This window comes from Pelodiscus sinensis, chromosome 5, assembly GCF_049634645.1.
Source record: "Pelodiscus sinensis isolate JC-2024 chromosome 5, ASM4963464v1, whole genome shotgun sequence".
NCBI lineage: Eukaryota > Metazoa > Chordata > Testudines > Trionychidae > Pelodiscus > Pelodiscus sinensis.
In genome coordinates, this window is record NC_134715.1 from 117,477,575 (window position 1) to 117,492,969 (window position 15,395).

The 15,395-nt window shown below is 41.0% G+C and overlaps 1 protein-coding gene across 4 annotated transcripts in view; it reads right to left on the reverse strand.

The window, feature by feature from the left end:
• Window positions 1-425: 425 nt before the first annotated feature.
• CFAP99 (cilia and flagella associated protein 99) overlaps window positions 426-15,395 on the reverse strand; it is a 71,545-nt gene continuing 56,575 nt past the window's right edge. For all 4 annotated transcript variants that reach the window (XM_075930875.1, XM_075930878.1, XM_075930877.1 and 1 more), the window contains 2 exons: window positions 6,830-7,010; window positions 426-965 (listed from right to left, as the gene is read on the reverse strand). In XM_075930875.1, coding sequence (XP_075786990.1) covers window positions 810-965; window positions 6,830-7,010 — 337 coding nt within the window. In that variant the 3' untranslated portion in view covers window positions 426-809. The remainder of the gene's footprint in view (window positions 966-6,829; window positions 7,011-15,395) is intronic.

The following is a 15,395-nucleotide window of genomic DNA, read 5'->3' on the forward strand; positions in this document are numbered from 1 at the left end:
AGGATTTTGATTGCTTCTGAAAACTGCTCTCTAAAGAGAATAAGGAATGTTAGTTTCAATCAGCACTTTTAGATGAAAGGAATTTGCTTGAGCAACTTGAGAGTAGGTTTAATTTTGTGCTTAAAGTTAGTTAGACCCATGCCTATGTACCATAATGAATTGGGGCCTAAATAATTATAATCCTTTCACTTTCACAGGTGAGGCAGAGAGCCTGACTATATTTGGAAACTTTCAGTATTGGACCTTAGGATGCAAACCTGGTTCCTTCTCTAACATTTCACAACCAGTGTTGAAACTAGTTGCCTTACTGAATGGGAGGCAATCACATTCCATATTTCTGGTAAGAAAATATGATCCCTGTTCCAAACTTGGGTTGATCACATCCCGTGAAACGCAAACATGCACAAGTAAAAATTCTATTTGTTTTAAATATTTTTATTTTTTATTTCAGAAAATGAACATAACAACAAACTGACAAAGCATATAACAATGGCAAGATATATATTCAAAGTCCTCTTTGAATTCTTACCTGTTAGTTTGTTGTCACAAGCAAATTTCAAAGTAAATATGTAACTGTTATATGTTTTACATTCTAAATAGAAAAAGTCTCAACAAATTTGAAATACAATTTAGTTGATCAAAGTTACAAATTCCACTTCGGTTATGTTGGAGCTGCTCATAATTTAACTCGTAAGCCAACATATGTGAGAAAAATGGCTTATTTCAACCCTTGCATTAGCAGATACAGTAAGGAAGTGCTCACATTTAGACCAAGTCTGGATTTTTCCAAAGTGATTTCATTTTCCATATTATCTCAATATACAAGAAGTGGTTCCATTTCTTGCAGCTTGATATGCAGCCATTTTCTGAGCTGTTTCTCTGGACATAAAGCCATGCTGAAGCATCTTGAACTGATGTCCCCGACTCTCTTCTAACTCTTTCCAGTGGGGCTCTTGCAGAGAGTTCTGCAGAAAAGAAAGACATATTATCATGGTACAAACATGAGTGTCTAATCAGATTAAGGAATTAATTTTCACACAACAATCTGAATGGCTGGCAAACAAAAATTCCACTAGGTACTGTGATTGGGGCAAGTATATCGCTTCATATTGGCTTCGATAAACAGAAACAAACCAAGGGTGATAGGCCCAATTTGTTTAAACAAACTGAGGCCAAGACAAAATCAAATTATATTTGGACTGTTATGCTCCTTTTATATCTCTGTCAGAAATTTATCCTGATAGTCCTATGTCAACACTCAGATGCATACAGTAATTCCTCATTTAACACTATTGATATGTTTCAGAAAATGATCATGTTAAGTGAAAACGTGTTATACGGGGGTCAATTTTCCTATTGAAAATAATGGAAAAGGTGCGGGTTGCGTTTCAAGCGGTGGTGTCTGATGGGACCGGGACATAAAGTTGGGGGAGAAAGAAGACTGGATTACAGAAGTGAGGGGAGGTGTTTGGCTCTGGGAAAGGGAAGGGGAGGAGAAGAGAGGGGGATTGGGTTGGGACCTACACTGCATCCGGTGGGGGGGGGAGTCGCCGGGGAATGGTGCGGCAAGTGGCGAACCCTCCACCGCTTTCCAGGGTGGAGGGGGAAGCCCCACGCAACCGCTGGTGATGAGCCAGCTGGGGAAACCCAGCCACCGGCCTGCAAGTGGGGGCAGAGGAAAGGGGGCAAGGCGTCCGGCGAGGGGGAGTCAGTGGGGAACAGTGTGGCAAGCAGCAAACACTCCGCCGCTTTGCAGGAAGGCGGGGGAAGCCCCGCGCAACTGCTGGCAATGGGCCAGTGGGGGAAATTGTGTTATTCCGGGGACGGTCGTGTAATTCAAAAAACATTCCATAAAAAAAAATTGTGCTATCGCAAAAACGTGTTAAGGGGCACGTGTTAAATGAGGAATTACTTATATCTATATCAAACTTTACGGCTACGTCTACACTGGCATGCTTTTCCAGAAATGCTTTTAACGGAAAAGTTTTCCGTTAAAAGCATTTTCGGAAAAGCGCGTCTAGATTGGCAGGATGCTTTTCCGGAAAAGCACTTTTTGCGGAAAAGCGTCTGTGGCCAATCTAGACACGCTTTTCTGCAAAAAAGCCCCGATCGCCATTTTCGCGATCGGGGCTTCTTTGCGGAAAACAGTACTATGCTGTCTACACTGGCCCTTTCAGGCAAAAGTCTTTCGGAAAAAGACTTTTGCCCGAACGGGAGCAGCATAGTATTTCCGGAAAATCACTGACGATCTTACATGAGATCGTCAGTGCTTTTGCGGAAATTCAAGCGGCCAGTGTAGACAGCTGGCAAGTTTTTCCAGAAAAGCGGCTGCTTTTCCAGAAAAAGTGGCCAGTCTAGACACAGCCTACAGGTGTTATGATTCAACAGCTAGGTTCACAAAGACCATATTCCAGAAAAAAACAGCACAGACAGACAAAGCTACTTTAGTATCTAATTGCACCAAGAATGTTCTTTTTACATTAGTTTTCTAAATTATAATATACGTTCTCTTTTGTTATGAATTTAACAGTGTCAAAATATGTGTGGAACAAATTCTGCCCTCATTTACACCTGCACAAACCAACTGAATTAAAAAGGTTTATATAGGTGTAAACGAAGCCAATATTTGATCCAGGGACTTCAACATCAAAAAGGGTTCTTCTACTTTCAGTGTATTTGGGAACTGAGAGGTAAGGCATCAAAAAGGTAGGCAGTACACGTGGCATGAAGGGTGGACTCTGCTGGGTTATTGCACAGAAAGAGGCTTCCTTTCCTGCAGTGAAGATACTGGACCACTTTCTGCTCTAAGTTAAACCTATGAAAAACAACTGGGCTAAATCGACAAGGATTTGGCTTGTTCTCTGAAATAAACCTTGTCCAGGGCTGAGTAAACCCAATCAGCACTGATGAGGACCTAATATTTTCCTATAACTTGTGCTTTACTTATACTTTATATTGAATTATAAAATGATTTTTACAACTATCTGCCTTAGGACTTAAATGGGGGGGAAAGGATTAACATCTTGTGATATTTTAAGTGTAAAGTTATGCAAAACAAAAGAATAGGACTTCACAACAGTTACAAACTCTTATGCTTCAAATGATAGCTGCATTCACAGAGTCATATTCTACCATCATATTGTCAAATATCCTATCTAGAGATTTATATTTCTTTTTTATTTATTTCAAAACATGACTTTCTCTTTGTAGTGATTTGAATATCTTTACTACACTGCAGTTTTCCTTTGAGAACTCTAATTGCCCTAGTCTAGGCCTGGATTCAGCAAAGCATCAAAGCAGGTGATTAAGGCCTCAATTTGGGAAACCACCTCTATTTAGGACACACTTAAATAATCTTCCAAATAAAGCCCCAAATATTGTTCTTTGCTGAGCAAAGTTGGACTTAAGAATATGCTTAAAATTAAACACACATTCATATGTTTAATGGATTTGTGCTTTAAATGGAGATTTTGAAGCTGCAATAAGCAACCTCGTGAAAGGATTACATTAATGTACTATTTATATCTGAAATCTATGTTTTCATCTAGGCCAGTGGTCACAAACCAGTAGATTGGGATCTACTGATAGATCTTAGAGTCTCTGACTGGTGATCTTGACTGGTTTGGCCAGGAAGCTATCAAGCTCTGGCACTTCAGTTGCCTTCCTCCCACTGTCATGCTGTTCTTGCTCTCCACCTTGGAGCAGCCTCCTTGGGAGCCTCCTGCTTCCTGTGCAGGGTGTGAGGAGAGAAGGGGGGCAGGGCACGGATGTCAGGGTGTCCCTCTTTCCCCTACTCTCTACCCTTTCTCCACACAGAGAAAAGGGGATGGAGGTAGGGTTACCAGATGGCTTAAAAAAAAATACCAGACACACTTGATCTCAGATGGGGAGGGGGAACCAGCTGGGAATGGAGCGGGTCTTTCCGGGAGGAGGGCAGGGGGGCAGCCATCCAGTGGGAAGCAGGGCTGGCCAGGCGGGGGGGAGGAGAGAGTCAGGGGCAGTGGGGCTGGCCAGGGGAGATCGGGAGTGTGTGTTGGGGGGCAGCAGGGCTGGCTGGGGAAGATGTGGGGGGAACGACCGGTGAGAAGCAGGGCTGGCCGGGAGGGAGAAGGAGGGAGCCGGGCTGGCCAGGTGGGGGGCGGGGGGAAAGAACTGGCTGGCGGGGAGCGGGACTGACCCGGGTGCATACAGATCCCGCGCACAGTCCTGGCGAAGCACAAGTGAGTCCATCCCTGGGGATTCCACCCCACCCCGGCCCTGACCCCACACCCCGCTCGCGTAGTTGCTTACTGCCTGGCTGGTAGACACACTCAGCGTGAGCATGTCTACCAGCCAGGCAGTTCACAACGACGTGATGGTACTCATAATAATAATAAAACATACCTAAAAAACATACCTAATTAGAAAATACCGGATATTTTATATGTCTGGTATTTTCTCAATTTGTTTCCTGGACAGAACCTTCAAATACTGGACTGTCCAGTTCAAAACTGGACACCTGACAACCCTAGATGGAGGGAGCTTGGCAATACAAATCTGTCTCTTGCATACACTGTGTGTGTATCTGTCATTTTCAGACATTCACACTGTACTTCACTCTTATCTCTTGACTAAGGATGTTAAGGATCATGTAATTGACTAATCGAGTACAGGCAGTCCCCGGGTTATGTACAAGATAGGGACTGTAGGTTTGTTCTTAAGTTGAATTTGTATGTAAGTCGGAACTGGTACATATTGTAGGGGAAATTCTAGCCAAACATTTCTCCAGAGCTCAGTTTTATTCTCCCACACCTCACTTCCCTCAGTCCTTTATTCTCAAGCTGAGGTGTCTGCTGAGAAAAGCCGCTCCACGTCTCCCTGGTCTGCTGGGGGGGGGGGGGAGCCTAGCTTCGCATCTCCCTGGTCTGCTGGGGGGAAGCAGCTAATGCGGGGTTGCCTCACCCCGTTTGTAAGTAGGGATCCGATGTAAGTCGGATCCATGTAACCCGGGGACTGCCTGTAGTTGAAGCATTTTTGCATTGACTATTCGATTAGTTGATAGGGCAGCGTTGACTCTTTGAAATGCTGCAGTGGCGTTTCAAAGGGGCAGCGCTGCACAGCTGATCCTGGGCTCTGAGTAGCACTGCCCCTTTAAAAATGCCGTGGTTGTATTTCAAAGGGGTAGTGCAGCACTGAGCCCGGGCTCCTCCCCTTGCTGCCTCTATCTGAGGCTGTAGAAGCTGTAGGCTCAGTGCCTATAGATGAGGGGCAGCACATGGCACCATGGAGCTGTTGCTGTACATGCTAGCTGCTTTCAGCAGTGGTGCACGGCCAGGGCAGGAGTAAGCCTGCCTTAACCCCGCTGCTCCACCACCCGGAAGACATTTCAGTGCCCAGCCAGAGCCTGCTTCCTGAACCTCTGTCCCAGTCCTGAGCCTTCTTCTGCACCCAACCTCCTGCCCCAGATGTGAGGCCCTCTGCCCCCAAACTCCTTCCTAGAACTTGCACTCTGAAATCCCTCCTGGACTCCAACCCACCCTGGGCTAAGCCCGTAGCCCTTCCCACAGTCTGAACCTGTTGGCTCAAGACCAGAGCCTGCATCCCAAACCCCTACCACAGCCTGGTGAAAGTGAGTGATAAGGGAAAAAGGGGGATGGAGTGAGCAGGTTGAGACCTCAGAGAAGGAGTGGAGCGGGGCCTCAAAGAAGGGGTGGGAAGGAAGTGGGACAAGAGTATTTGGGTTTGAGGTAGATCTCATATTGCACTTAAATTGAAAAAAGTGATCTGCCTACACTGCTCCTTCTTGCGCAAAAAAATCCCTCTTGTGCAGGAGCCATTCTTCCAAAAATAAGCGGCAGAACAGCTCCTTCACAAGAGGGGTTTTTTGCGCAAGAAGAAACAGTGTGGACAGCTCCTTCTTGCTCAAAAGCCCCTTCCGCAATAATGGTGGCTTATTAGGTATGCAAATGAGGAGTGGCGATATTCATTTGCAAATCTTCTTGCGCAATAATGCACAGTGTAGACGTAGCCCAGGTGATATTCCTCACAAGCCAGATTGCCTAAACAGGCTAGTATCTATTCTTTGGTTTCTCTCCAGAGACTATGAACATGGTAATGGACAGCAGTTATAAATTAGCACATAGCTCTTTATAATGAAGCACATTTATTTTTAAGGTTAAAGCATTATAAAGAAAACATATTAAAAGCAATGAAATAATCTATGTACGTGATAAACATTTATCAGAGGTTACCGTAACTCCAACCTAGATATCAGGTGGGTGTCAGTCCTTCAAAATCCATGGCTGGTTTTTCTCCATGGTTACAAGTTCATAATCATTGTCAGTGTCAGTGCATTTTCAGTGTCAGAATCAGAATAACCATGAATAGTTCAGTTTTTTCTTCATACTATGTAGAGTGGACCTTTGATCTGGGTCTCATGTAATAGATGATCGGAAGACAATGCCTCCTCCTCAAGATGCAGCTTCAAATCTCTAGGTTTGTACATATTTGAAGGTGGGGAATTTACATTCACCTCCCACTAGGTATTTCCCAGGAAAACCACTTAACACTGTAAGTTCTTCAGGGCCATTTTTATCTGGCACAATGTTCACAATAGTCCTTTGTATTCTCAAGTCTCACATCTGTCACATCTCCCCTCTTGAGAGGTTACACACCATTCTATTCCACATTAAGAAGTAAACCATTAATTTAATATAATGGATCCCAAATTCAATAAGGTATCTCAAGAATACTGCAAGAAATTGCTATGTCTGTCACACTTACATTTTGCTAACTGAAACTTAAAAATAGATCCCATCATAACTATTTATTGCAACGCTGATTTTCTTACTTCATATGATTCCCAAGATCTTCCTGGTCCCGCACCATCTTTCTGGGGTGTAATCTTTAAGATTTCAGCTTGTTTTTTACGCTCCATAGTTTTCTCTGTAATCTTTTTCTGAAGATCTAAAACACGTTCATTTTTCACAAGTCCTTCAGTTAACTGGGGCTTTATTTTCTTCTCTTCTTGTCTGCAAGGTCAAAACACAGAGCAACATGTATATTTATTAATAAACTCACAATAAAACAATAAAGAAACTCTACCAAAACAAGACACTCCACTGCACATGCAAAGGATGAAAGAACAAATAACACATAGCAGCTGGAAGGCCATGTTGCTTAATGCACCAATGGTGATAAGCCTGATATAAAAATCTGAATAGATTAGAACAGAACAGAATAGACTAATGCTTCTACCAGCATTTAAAGGGCTGAGACATTCCTGTTACTATGGGCTAAATGTCTGATATTATTCTATGCCACCAAAACTGATGCTCTGTCATTTAACTTACATTCTCCCCCCAAAAGTGATGAAAATACATTAATTAGTTTTATGCAAATACTTGATGATCAAACAGTCAGTGGGATTGAGCAACAAACCTTTCATTGTATGGAAATCAATACACTTGTAAACACAGCTACAGAAGAAGCTGCAGAAATCTAAAGTTAACAGCATTCTGGTAGCTATTTCATAGTTTAGGTTGAAAGTAGTTGTTCATTACAAGCCCCTATTCAATTCCTCACTACTATCCTGATCATGCCCAAAAGAAGCCAGTCCTAGAAATTTTATGTCACACCTCATGCTAAGGTAGACTATTTCTGGGAGGTTTGGAAAAAATTCACAAAACGAGTTTTCAAGTCATGGTCTTGGTTCTCCCAGGCAATAGATTTCCTAATCAAATGAGGTGACATTGGTTTGGCATGGGAAAGTGTAGACCCAGTGGAATCCTTACAGGAGCTCAAAATGAGAAAGTAGGATAAGTGCACCCAATTTAACTGCAGTATATTTAGGTTATGTCTACACTGCAGCCAGCAAAGGACTATTTTGTCACGGGCAGACAGATGTGCTAGCTCCGTGCAAGCTAATATCAGTGTACCACAAATATCAGTGTAGGTGTTACAGCAAGGCAATGGCACAAATTGTCTACCCAAGTTCAGGCAACAGGACTCAGGTGAGCTGGTAATCTGGCATCTAGCTTTTGATACCACCCATTCCACACTGTCCACATTGCTATTGTTGTTAGCATGTTAAGTCAAGCTGAGCTAGTGGTTGTCTGTCCACCCAAGATGTAAGGCATACCCCAACTGCAATGTAGACAGAGCTATAGAAGCCATTTTGTTGTTAGGGCTTCTGCTATATGAGGGAGCAAAAACTGCTCATTCATTCCTTGAAGGGGAACTTCAAATGTATGTACTGTTCTTGGTTTATTTTATGACTAGAAGATTTACCGGCGTTGCTCAAGCCCTTCAGGACAGAGGAATGAGGGTGTGTGTGGGGGGGAGCTGGAGTCAGGGCAGGGGGCTGAGGATGTGGGGGGTACAGGAATCAGGGTTGGGAGCAAAGAGGGACTCAGGACAGGGGGCTGGAGGAGTTCTTGAACAAACTGACTCATGGATAGACAGACAGATAGCCACTCAAATTCTCTCAAATATATAGTAGATATAAATCCTTGTTACAGTCACAGCCCATAGAACTGAAGGCTTGAAGGAAGGTGCTTTGCTTTCTGTACTGGTTTCTAAAATAAAACATCAAACCTCTATTCCACAAGAGATATGGGGTTCCTCTCCCTTTTTTGGTATCAAAAAGGAAAATTCTGCCCTTTTACAAATAACATGTTGTGTATTCGATCTGCTAGACTCTCTAAAATATTTCCTTATTATAGACTTTTTAAAAGCTTTCTAACTGTTTTGGGGACTGTGTACAAAATACAGGCAGAAAAGATTTAAGAACCCCCCATGCTTGCAGACAGCCAAACTACCCACGTACCAACTCATCTGTAAGGACAAAGACAAGATAGGTGAACAACATCTTTTATTGAACCAACTTCTATTGGTGGAAGGTACAAGCTTTCTAACTTCACAGAGCTTTTCTACAAGTCTGGGGAAGATAACTAGTGTTAGGTAGGAAGGGAGCAATTAAGGGTTTGCAGGTTTTCGGATGTGTTACAAATTGTTGTAATTGATCATAAAATCAGCATCTCTGTTGAGTCCATGGTTTTTAGTGTCTAGGGGTATGTCTACACTACCACCCTAGTTCGAACTATGGTGGTAATGTAGGCAACCGGAGTTGCAAATGAAGCCTGGGATTTGAATTTCCTGGGCTTCATTTGCATCTTGCCGGGTGCTGCCATTTTTAAATGTCCGCTAGTTCGGACTCCGTGCCGCGCGGCTACACGTGGCACGGACTATTCCGAACTATTGTTACTCCTCCTAGGAAGCCTAGTCTGAACTACCTAGTCCGTGCCATGTGTAGCCGCATGGCACGGAGTCCGCACTAGTGGACATTTAAAAATGGCGGCGCCTGGCAAGATGCAAATGAAGCCCGGGAAATTCAAATCCCGGGCTTCATTTGCAACTTCTGTTGCCTACATTACCACCTTAGTTCGAACTAGGGTGGTAGTGTAGACATACCCTAGCAGAGTTATGAGTTTAGGTACCTAGGCCTGTCTTTTGAAGGCATTGCACAGATTTCCTTTGAGGCTGAGGACTGAGAGGTCAGATATAAAGTGGTCGCTTTATGAAGTATTCATCCAGTGATATGGTGTTTTTATCTTTTATTGTTTTTCTATGTGAGTTCATTTGAAAGCATAGTGATAGTATTGTTTCACCTACACAGTTGTTGTTGGGGTATCTGATGCCCTGGATGATGCATTGGAGGTATGTTTGCAGATTTCACACCTGTTGTTCTAGAGGGGCTTTTGGTGACTTAGAATGTTCTGGTCTGTACTTTGTTATTTTGTTGTCTAAAACTTGCCAATTTATACACTCAAGGATGAAGGTAGATTCCATCATTGGAAAATGTGGTATTTATGTGTGTTATTAAACAATCAAGAGCAATTTATTTAAAAAATTCAAGGAAACGTTCATGGTTGAGCTTGTTCTATTTTACAAAAAGAATGGAGTATCTCTTTGGATTTGTTAATAATTAGTCTCAGTGACCCTGTGCAATTTGAGACTGTATTCAGAACCTTTTTATGTCTTTTGTCATGTTTTTCTACTTACTTATTTCAGCAGGGAAAATGAATGTATAAATTGTTAGCAGCAGTCATTTTAATGTGTAGCAAGGGATATCCACTCTGAATGTAAGCACACAAGACTGTCGTGTTGACTGACACCATGTGATGATGCAAGACACTTAAATGAACAAATTCTGGCATCCTACTAAAATAATTAAAGTAATACATACCTAACTTATCTGGGAAAGTTACTGCCATTCATAACAGCAGTTTGCCCATCAGCATAAAAACACTGTGAAACTGTATAATCAAATTTCATTGTTGATTATCCTCCTGCTGTTCATGGGTTTAGTGAAAACTTAACTATGAACAGTAGGAATTCAGCAGCTAGATACTACTTACTACAAATACATATTGAAAAACACATATTTATATACCAAGAACACTCACCCAGAAAATATTTTGAAGAACCAAACTTTGCCCTTTCTATAGCCAATTGTTTAGGTTTTTTAAAATGAGTCTTGGCACATTGTCTGGTAAAGACAAAGCCGGCAGTTTAGCAGAAACCCATAACATAAATCAAGACATTTCTGTAAAGAAAATTTCCTGGTGGAATAACAAGATCATTGATGACTGTAAAATCATTTTACATTGCAATATCTTAGTGACCTTAGAGGATACTCTAGCCTAGCCTTGTCATATCTTGTCTAACATTTTAATGAGCCTTAATCTTTTTTTTTTCACTTCGGGGAAATCTTATGACATTTAGATTATTTTTGGACGTATTAGACAGAATTCTACTGCATGTAAAAAAAAAAAAAAAGCAGAAACTCCTGTTTCCACAAACATAGCTATGAATTGAAAGGGAATTCCAGGTGATTGTACATTAATAAGAATGTTATAAGCAGCTGTCTAGATTTGATTTTTGAAATCCTAATGACTGTTTACTTATTCTACCTAAATAAGTAGCTTGTGAAATTGGCTCAGATTAACATATCTAGGTCAGAGGCTTGCTTCAGAGTTACCATAAATCATCTGAGAATGTCCCTGAACAGAGGGCTCCTCAATTACACTGAGCTGACATAAATGTGCTACCCCAAGCCTCCTCCCAAATCCCTGAACATACAGAAAGTGTACTAGACTACAATGGGTCTGCTTACCACTTCATACAGAGACCCTTGGGAAGCAGAGCCATAAGGCTGCTCTAATTTACACCTGGGATTGGGTCGGTTCATACACAACCCAAAGGTATGGGGAGCATAAAGCCATTTTTGCCTTACCACACCTCTTTGCCCTAAATGCAGGAATGGAATAAATGAGAATCAGGCCTCAGCTGTGCAACCTTGCACTTGTGTTTTGCCTCCTCTGGGCTTGCCAGCATGGCAGCCTGTTTGTTTGATATTGTCGAAGATAGTCAACCACTGTGAAGGATATTGCTTGTTGGTATGCTCATTTGTATGCCAATAATTGGAATGTTATTGACACCTCTCATGTCATTGCTGCCAATCTCTGCCAACAATACCACTGGTGAAAGGAACATGGAATATGCACTTAGACACTTTCTGAAGTGTTTTGTAAGCATCCACATACTTGCCTTTACAATGGATGACACAGTTTCCAGTATGAAAAATAATTTCTTAGGCTTCACTTTTGATATAATCAATTATATGCTTGCTTGATATGCCATTTTGTAGTGGTGTCTATCTATTTAAAAATAATATTAAATGTAACCTGTGTGTTCAGGACCCAGTTAAACTGAGTGACACAAATGAAGAGCATGTTTTAAAGCAAAACTTAGTGATAACATCTTAGCTGATTAATATTAGCTTTTACTATAATGTGACTCGAGTTTAAATGTGCTAAGGACATGTTGTACACAGCAATATCCCATTAATTATTTTTCAATCCCCATAATTAATTACTTCTGTAAGAGCAATCCCCTTGAGTGGGATCCATACAACTTGCACAATAAATCACACTGACTTGAGATAATGCAGGATTTAGGCTCTCTACAGGATTAACGTACCAAGTCAGTAGTTTGTTGAGATGAAACGCAAGCTGCAGAAAATTTCCCATAATTTGCAAATAGGTTTGCAGTCTTACTGTAGCAATAGAAATGCCATTACATTCTTGCACAGTAGCTGATAATGCCTGGAGAACAGTGCTCTTTGTACACTTTACAGATCTTTGTGGGTTGTAGATGTAAATTGCCAGGGAGCTGTGACTGGAGAAAGTCATGTCATATCTACTTTCCTACATAACTATTTAAATTTTAAATATCTTTAGCCAGGTCTACACTAGATCTGGAAGTTGAGTTAAGGTATGCAACTCTAGCTACAGAAAATATGTAGCTGGAGTCAGCTTACCTGAAGCTGAGCTTGGCGCCATCTTCACAGAGGGAGACCAACGGGAGCAAATGCTCACGTCGGCTTACCTTACTCCTTGTGACTGCGAATAGTACTGGTGCTACTACTGCTGACTGGAGCCAGCCTTGTCATTTGATTTAGTGGATTTTAACTAGACCCACTAACCTGAATATCAGAAGATTGATCTTTAGCATAGAAAGTGAAGACGTGGCCTTTGAGTGTAAGATAAGGCCTACTCCAAATTAAAGTATGTTTTAATACTTTCATCATAAGAACAGCCATGCTGGGTCAGACCAAAGGTCTATCTAGCCCAATATCCTGTCTGCTGACAGTGGCCAATACCAGATGCCCCAGGGGGAAGGAACACAATAGGTAATCCTCATGTGATCCCTCTCCTATCACCCATTTACAAACAAAGGCTAGGGATACCATTCCTACCCATCTGGCTAATAGCCATTGATGAACCTAACTTCCATGAATCTATCTAGCTCTTTTTTAAACCCTGTTAAAGTCCTAGTCTTCACTACATCCTCTGGCAAGGAGTTCCACAGGTTGACTGTGCACTGCGTGATGAAAAACTTCATTTTGTTTATTTTGAATCTGCTGCCTATTAATTTCATTTGGTGAGCCCTAGTCTTATATTGTGGGAATAAGTAAATAACTTTTCCTTATTCACTTTTTCCACACAAGTCATGTCTTTATAGACCTCTATCATATCCCCTCTTAGACATCTCTTTTCTAAGATGAAAAGTCCAACTCTTTTTAATCTCTCTTCATATGCGACCCGTTCCAAACCCCTAATCATGTTTCTTGCCCTTTTCTGAACTTTTTCCAATGCCAATATATCTTTTTTGAGATGAGGCAACCACATCTGTATGCAGTATTCAAGATATAGGCATACCATGGTTTTATATAGAGGCATTAAGATATTTTCTTCTTATTCTCTATCCCTTTAATTATTCCTAACATTCTATTTGCTTTTTTGACTGCCACTGCACACTAAGTGGATGTTTTCAGGGAAGTATCCACAATGACTCCAAGATCTCTTTTGAGTAGTTGTAGCTAAATTAATCCCCATCATATTATATGTATAGTTGGGATTATTTTTTCCAGTGTGCATTACTTTACATTTTATTAACATTAAATTTCATTTGCCATTTTGTTGCCCAATCACTTAGTTTGGTGAACCTGAATAAAACCACTGTCTGCAAACAAGTGCTGTTTCATTTGAGTTCTGTCATCTTTCACATGATAATCTGTTCTAAAGAACTTTCCAAACACAGCAGCTGCAAAAATTAATTAAACTTAGTTTTAATACCATGGGTAAGGCCATTTTGAACCTAAAATAATGGAAAGATTCCATTTTAAAGGAGTTCTGCATCAACCAAAATGCAGAGTCTACGTATCTAGCACAGAATATCCTTTATTGGGTAAACAGGATGGAAAAACGTTCTTGGTAGTACATGAGCTCTGAAAACCAGTTACACTGCAGGTTCCTTGTATGCTCCCTCAGAGCAATGAAAATTCAGAGCCAGGAATTTATAAGGAGCAGTGGCCTCAACTGTATTTCAGTTCCATTACTCTTAATCAGAATCTATTCTAAAGATACCAGGTAATTGAGCAGTGCAGACTTATGCTGTCAATTGACTTGAACTACAGTTACTAAATAAAAGCCTTTCTCTTTTGAGCATTGATAACATGGAGTCCCACTCTTTGGAGAGTAACTTGCAGTAACAATCCCAATTAGAACTCCAACTACAGAGAACTAGTTGAATAACGATTTCAGGGCTGCTCTTTGGAACTGAGGATGAGAATTGGAAGCTAAATCAATAAAATGAATTGAACTTCACGTAGCAGCCTTCTGTACTTCAATGATAGGAGCATTTCCCAGAAGCAGCTACTTTGGCCCTGATTAAATATAACTACATATACAATAATGGGATATAAATTAGCTGTTACTGTTCAAGAAAGAGATCTTGACATCATTGTGGATAGTTTTATGAAAACATCCATACAATGTGCAGCAGCAGTCAAAAAAAGCTAACAGACTGTTGGGAACTATTAGGAAAGGAATAGATAATGAAACAGAAATTATCATATTGCCTCTATATAAATCCATGATATGCTAACATCCTGAATACTGCATGCAAATCTGGTCACCTCATCTCAGAAAATATATACTGGAATTGGAAAAGGTACTAAAAATGATTAGGGGTATGAAAAAGATCCATATAAACAGAGATTAATAATACTGGGACTTTTCAGCTTGAAAAAGAGATGACTCGAGGGATATGACAGAGGTCTACAAAATCATGATTCATGTGGAGAAAGTAAATAAGAAAGTGTTATTTACTCCTCATAACACAAGAGCTGGGGGGAGGGGGGAGGTCACCAAATTAAATTAATCAGAAGCAGGTTTAAAATAAACAAAAGGAAGTATTTCTTCACATAATACATAGTCAACCTGTGGAACTCCTTGCTAGAGGATTTTGTGAAGGCCAAGACTATAATAGGGTTAAAAAAGAACAAGATAAGTTCTAGGCAGATAGGTCATTTAACATCTAAGTCCCAGGATAGACAGGAATGGTGGCTCTAGTCTTCTTTGTTTGCCAGAAGCTGAGAATAGGTGATGAGATGGATCACGTGATAATTACCTGGTGTGTTCATTTGTTCTGAAGTACCAGGCATTTGCCATTATTGGAAAACAGGGCACTGGGATAGATGGACCTTTGATCTGACCCAATATGGCCATACTTATGTTCTTATATCTTAAGACTCTGAGGCAGTGATACATGACAAGCTAGTACCCAAATTCAATATAGCAAGGAATAAAATAAAAAACAAAACCCAAAAGGAAAATATTAAAGTTAATCAGCAATACAATAATAACTAACCGTGAAGTCAGGATATGATAAAAGAAGGAATAAGACGCCTGTGTGTATGTCTGTGCACACACGTTTCACGTCCTGAATAGCTTTCCTTTTTAAGCTCTCTGGGGCAGAGACCTGCCTTCTGTATGTCTGAAGGCACCTCA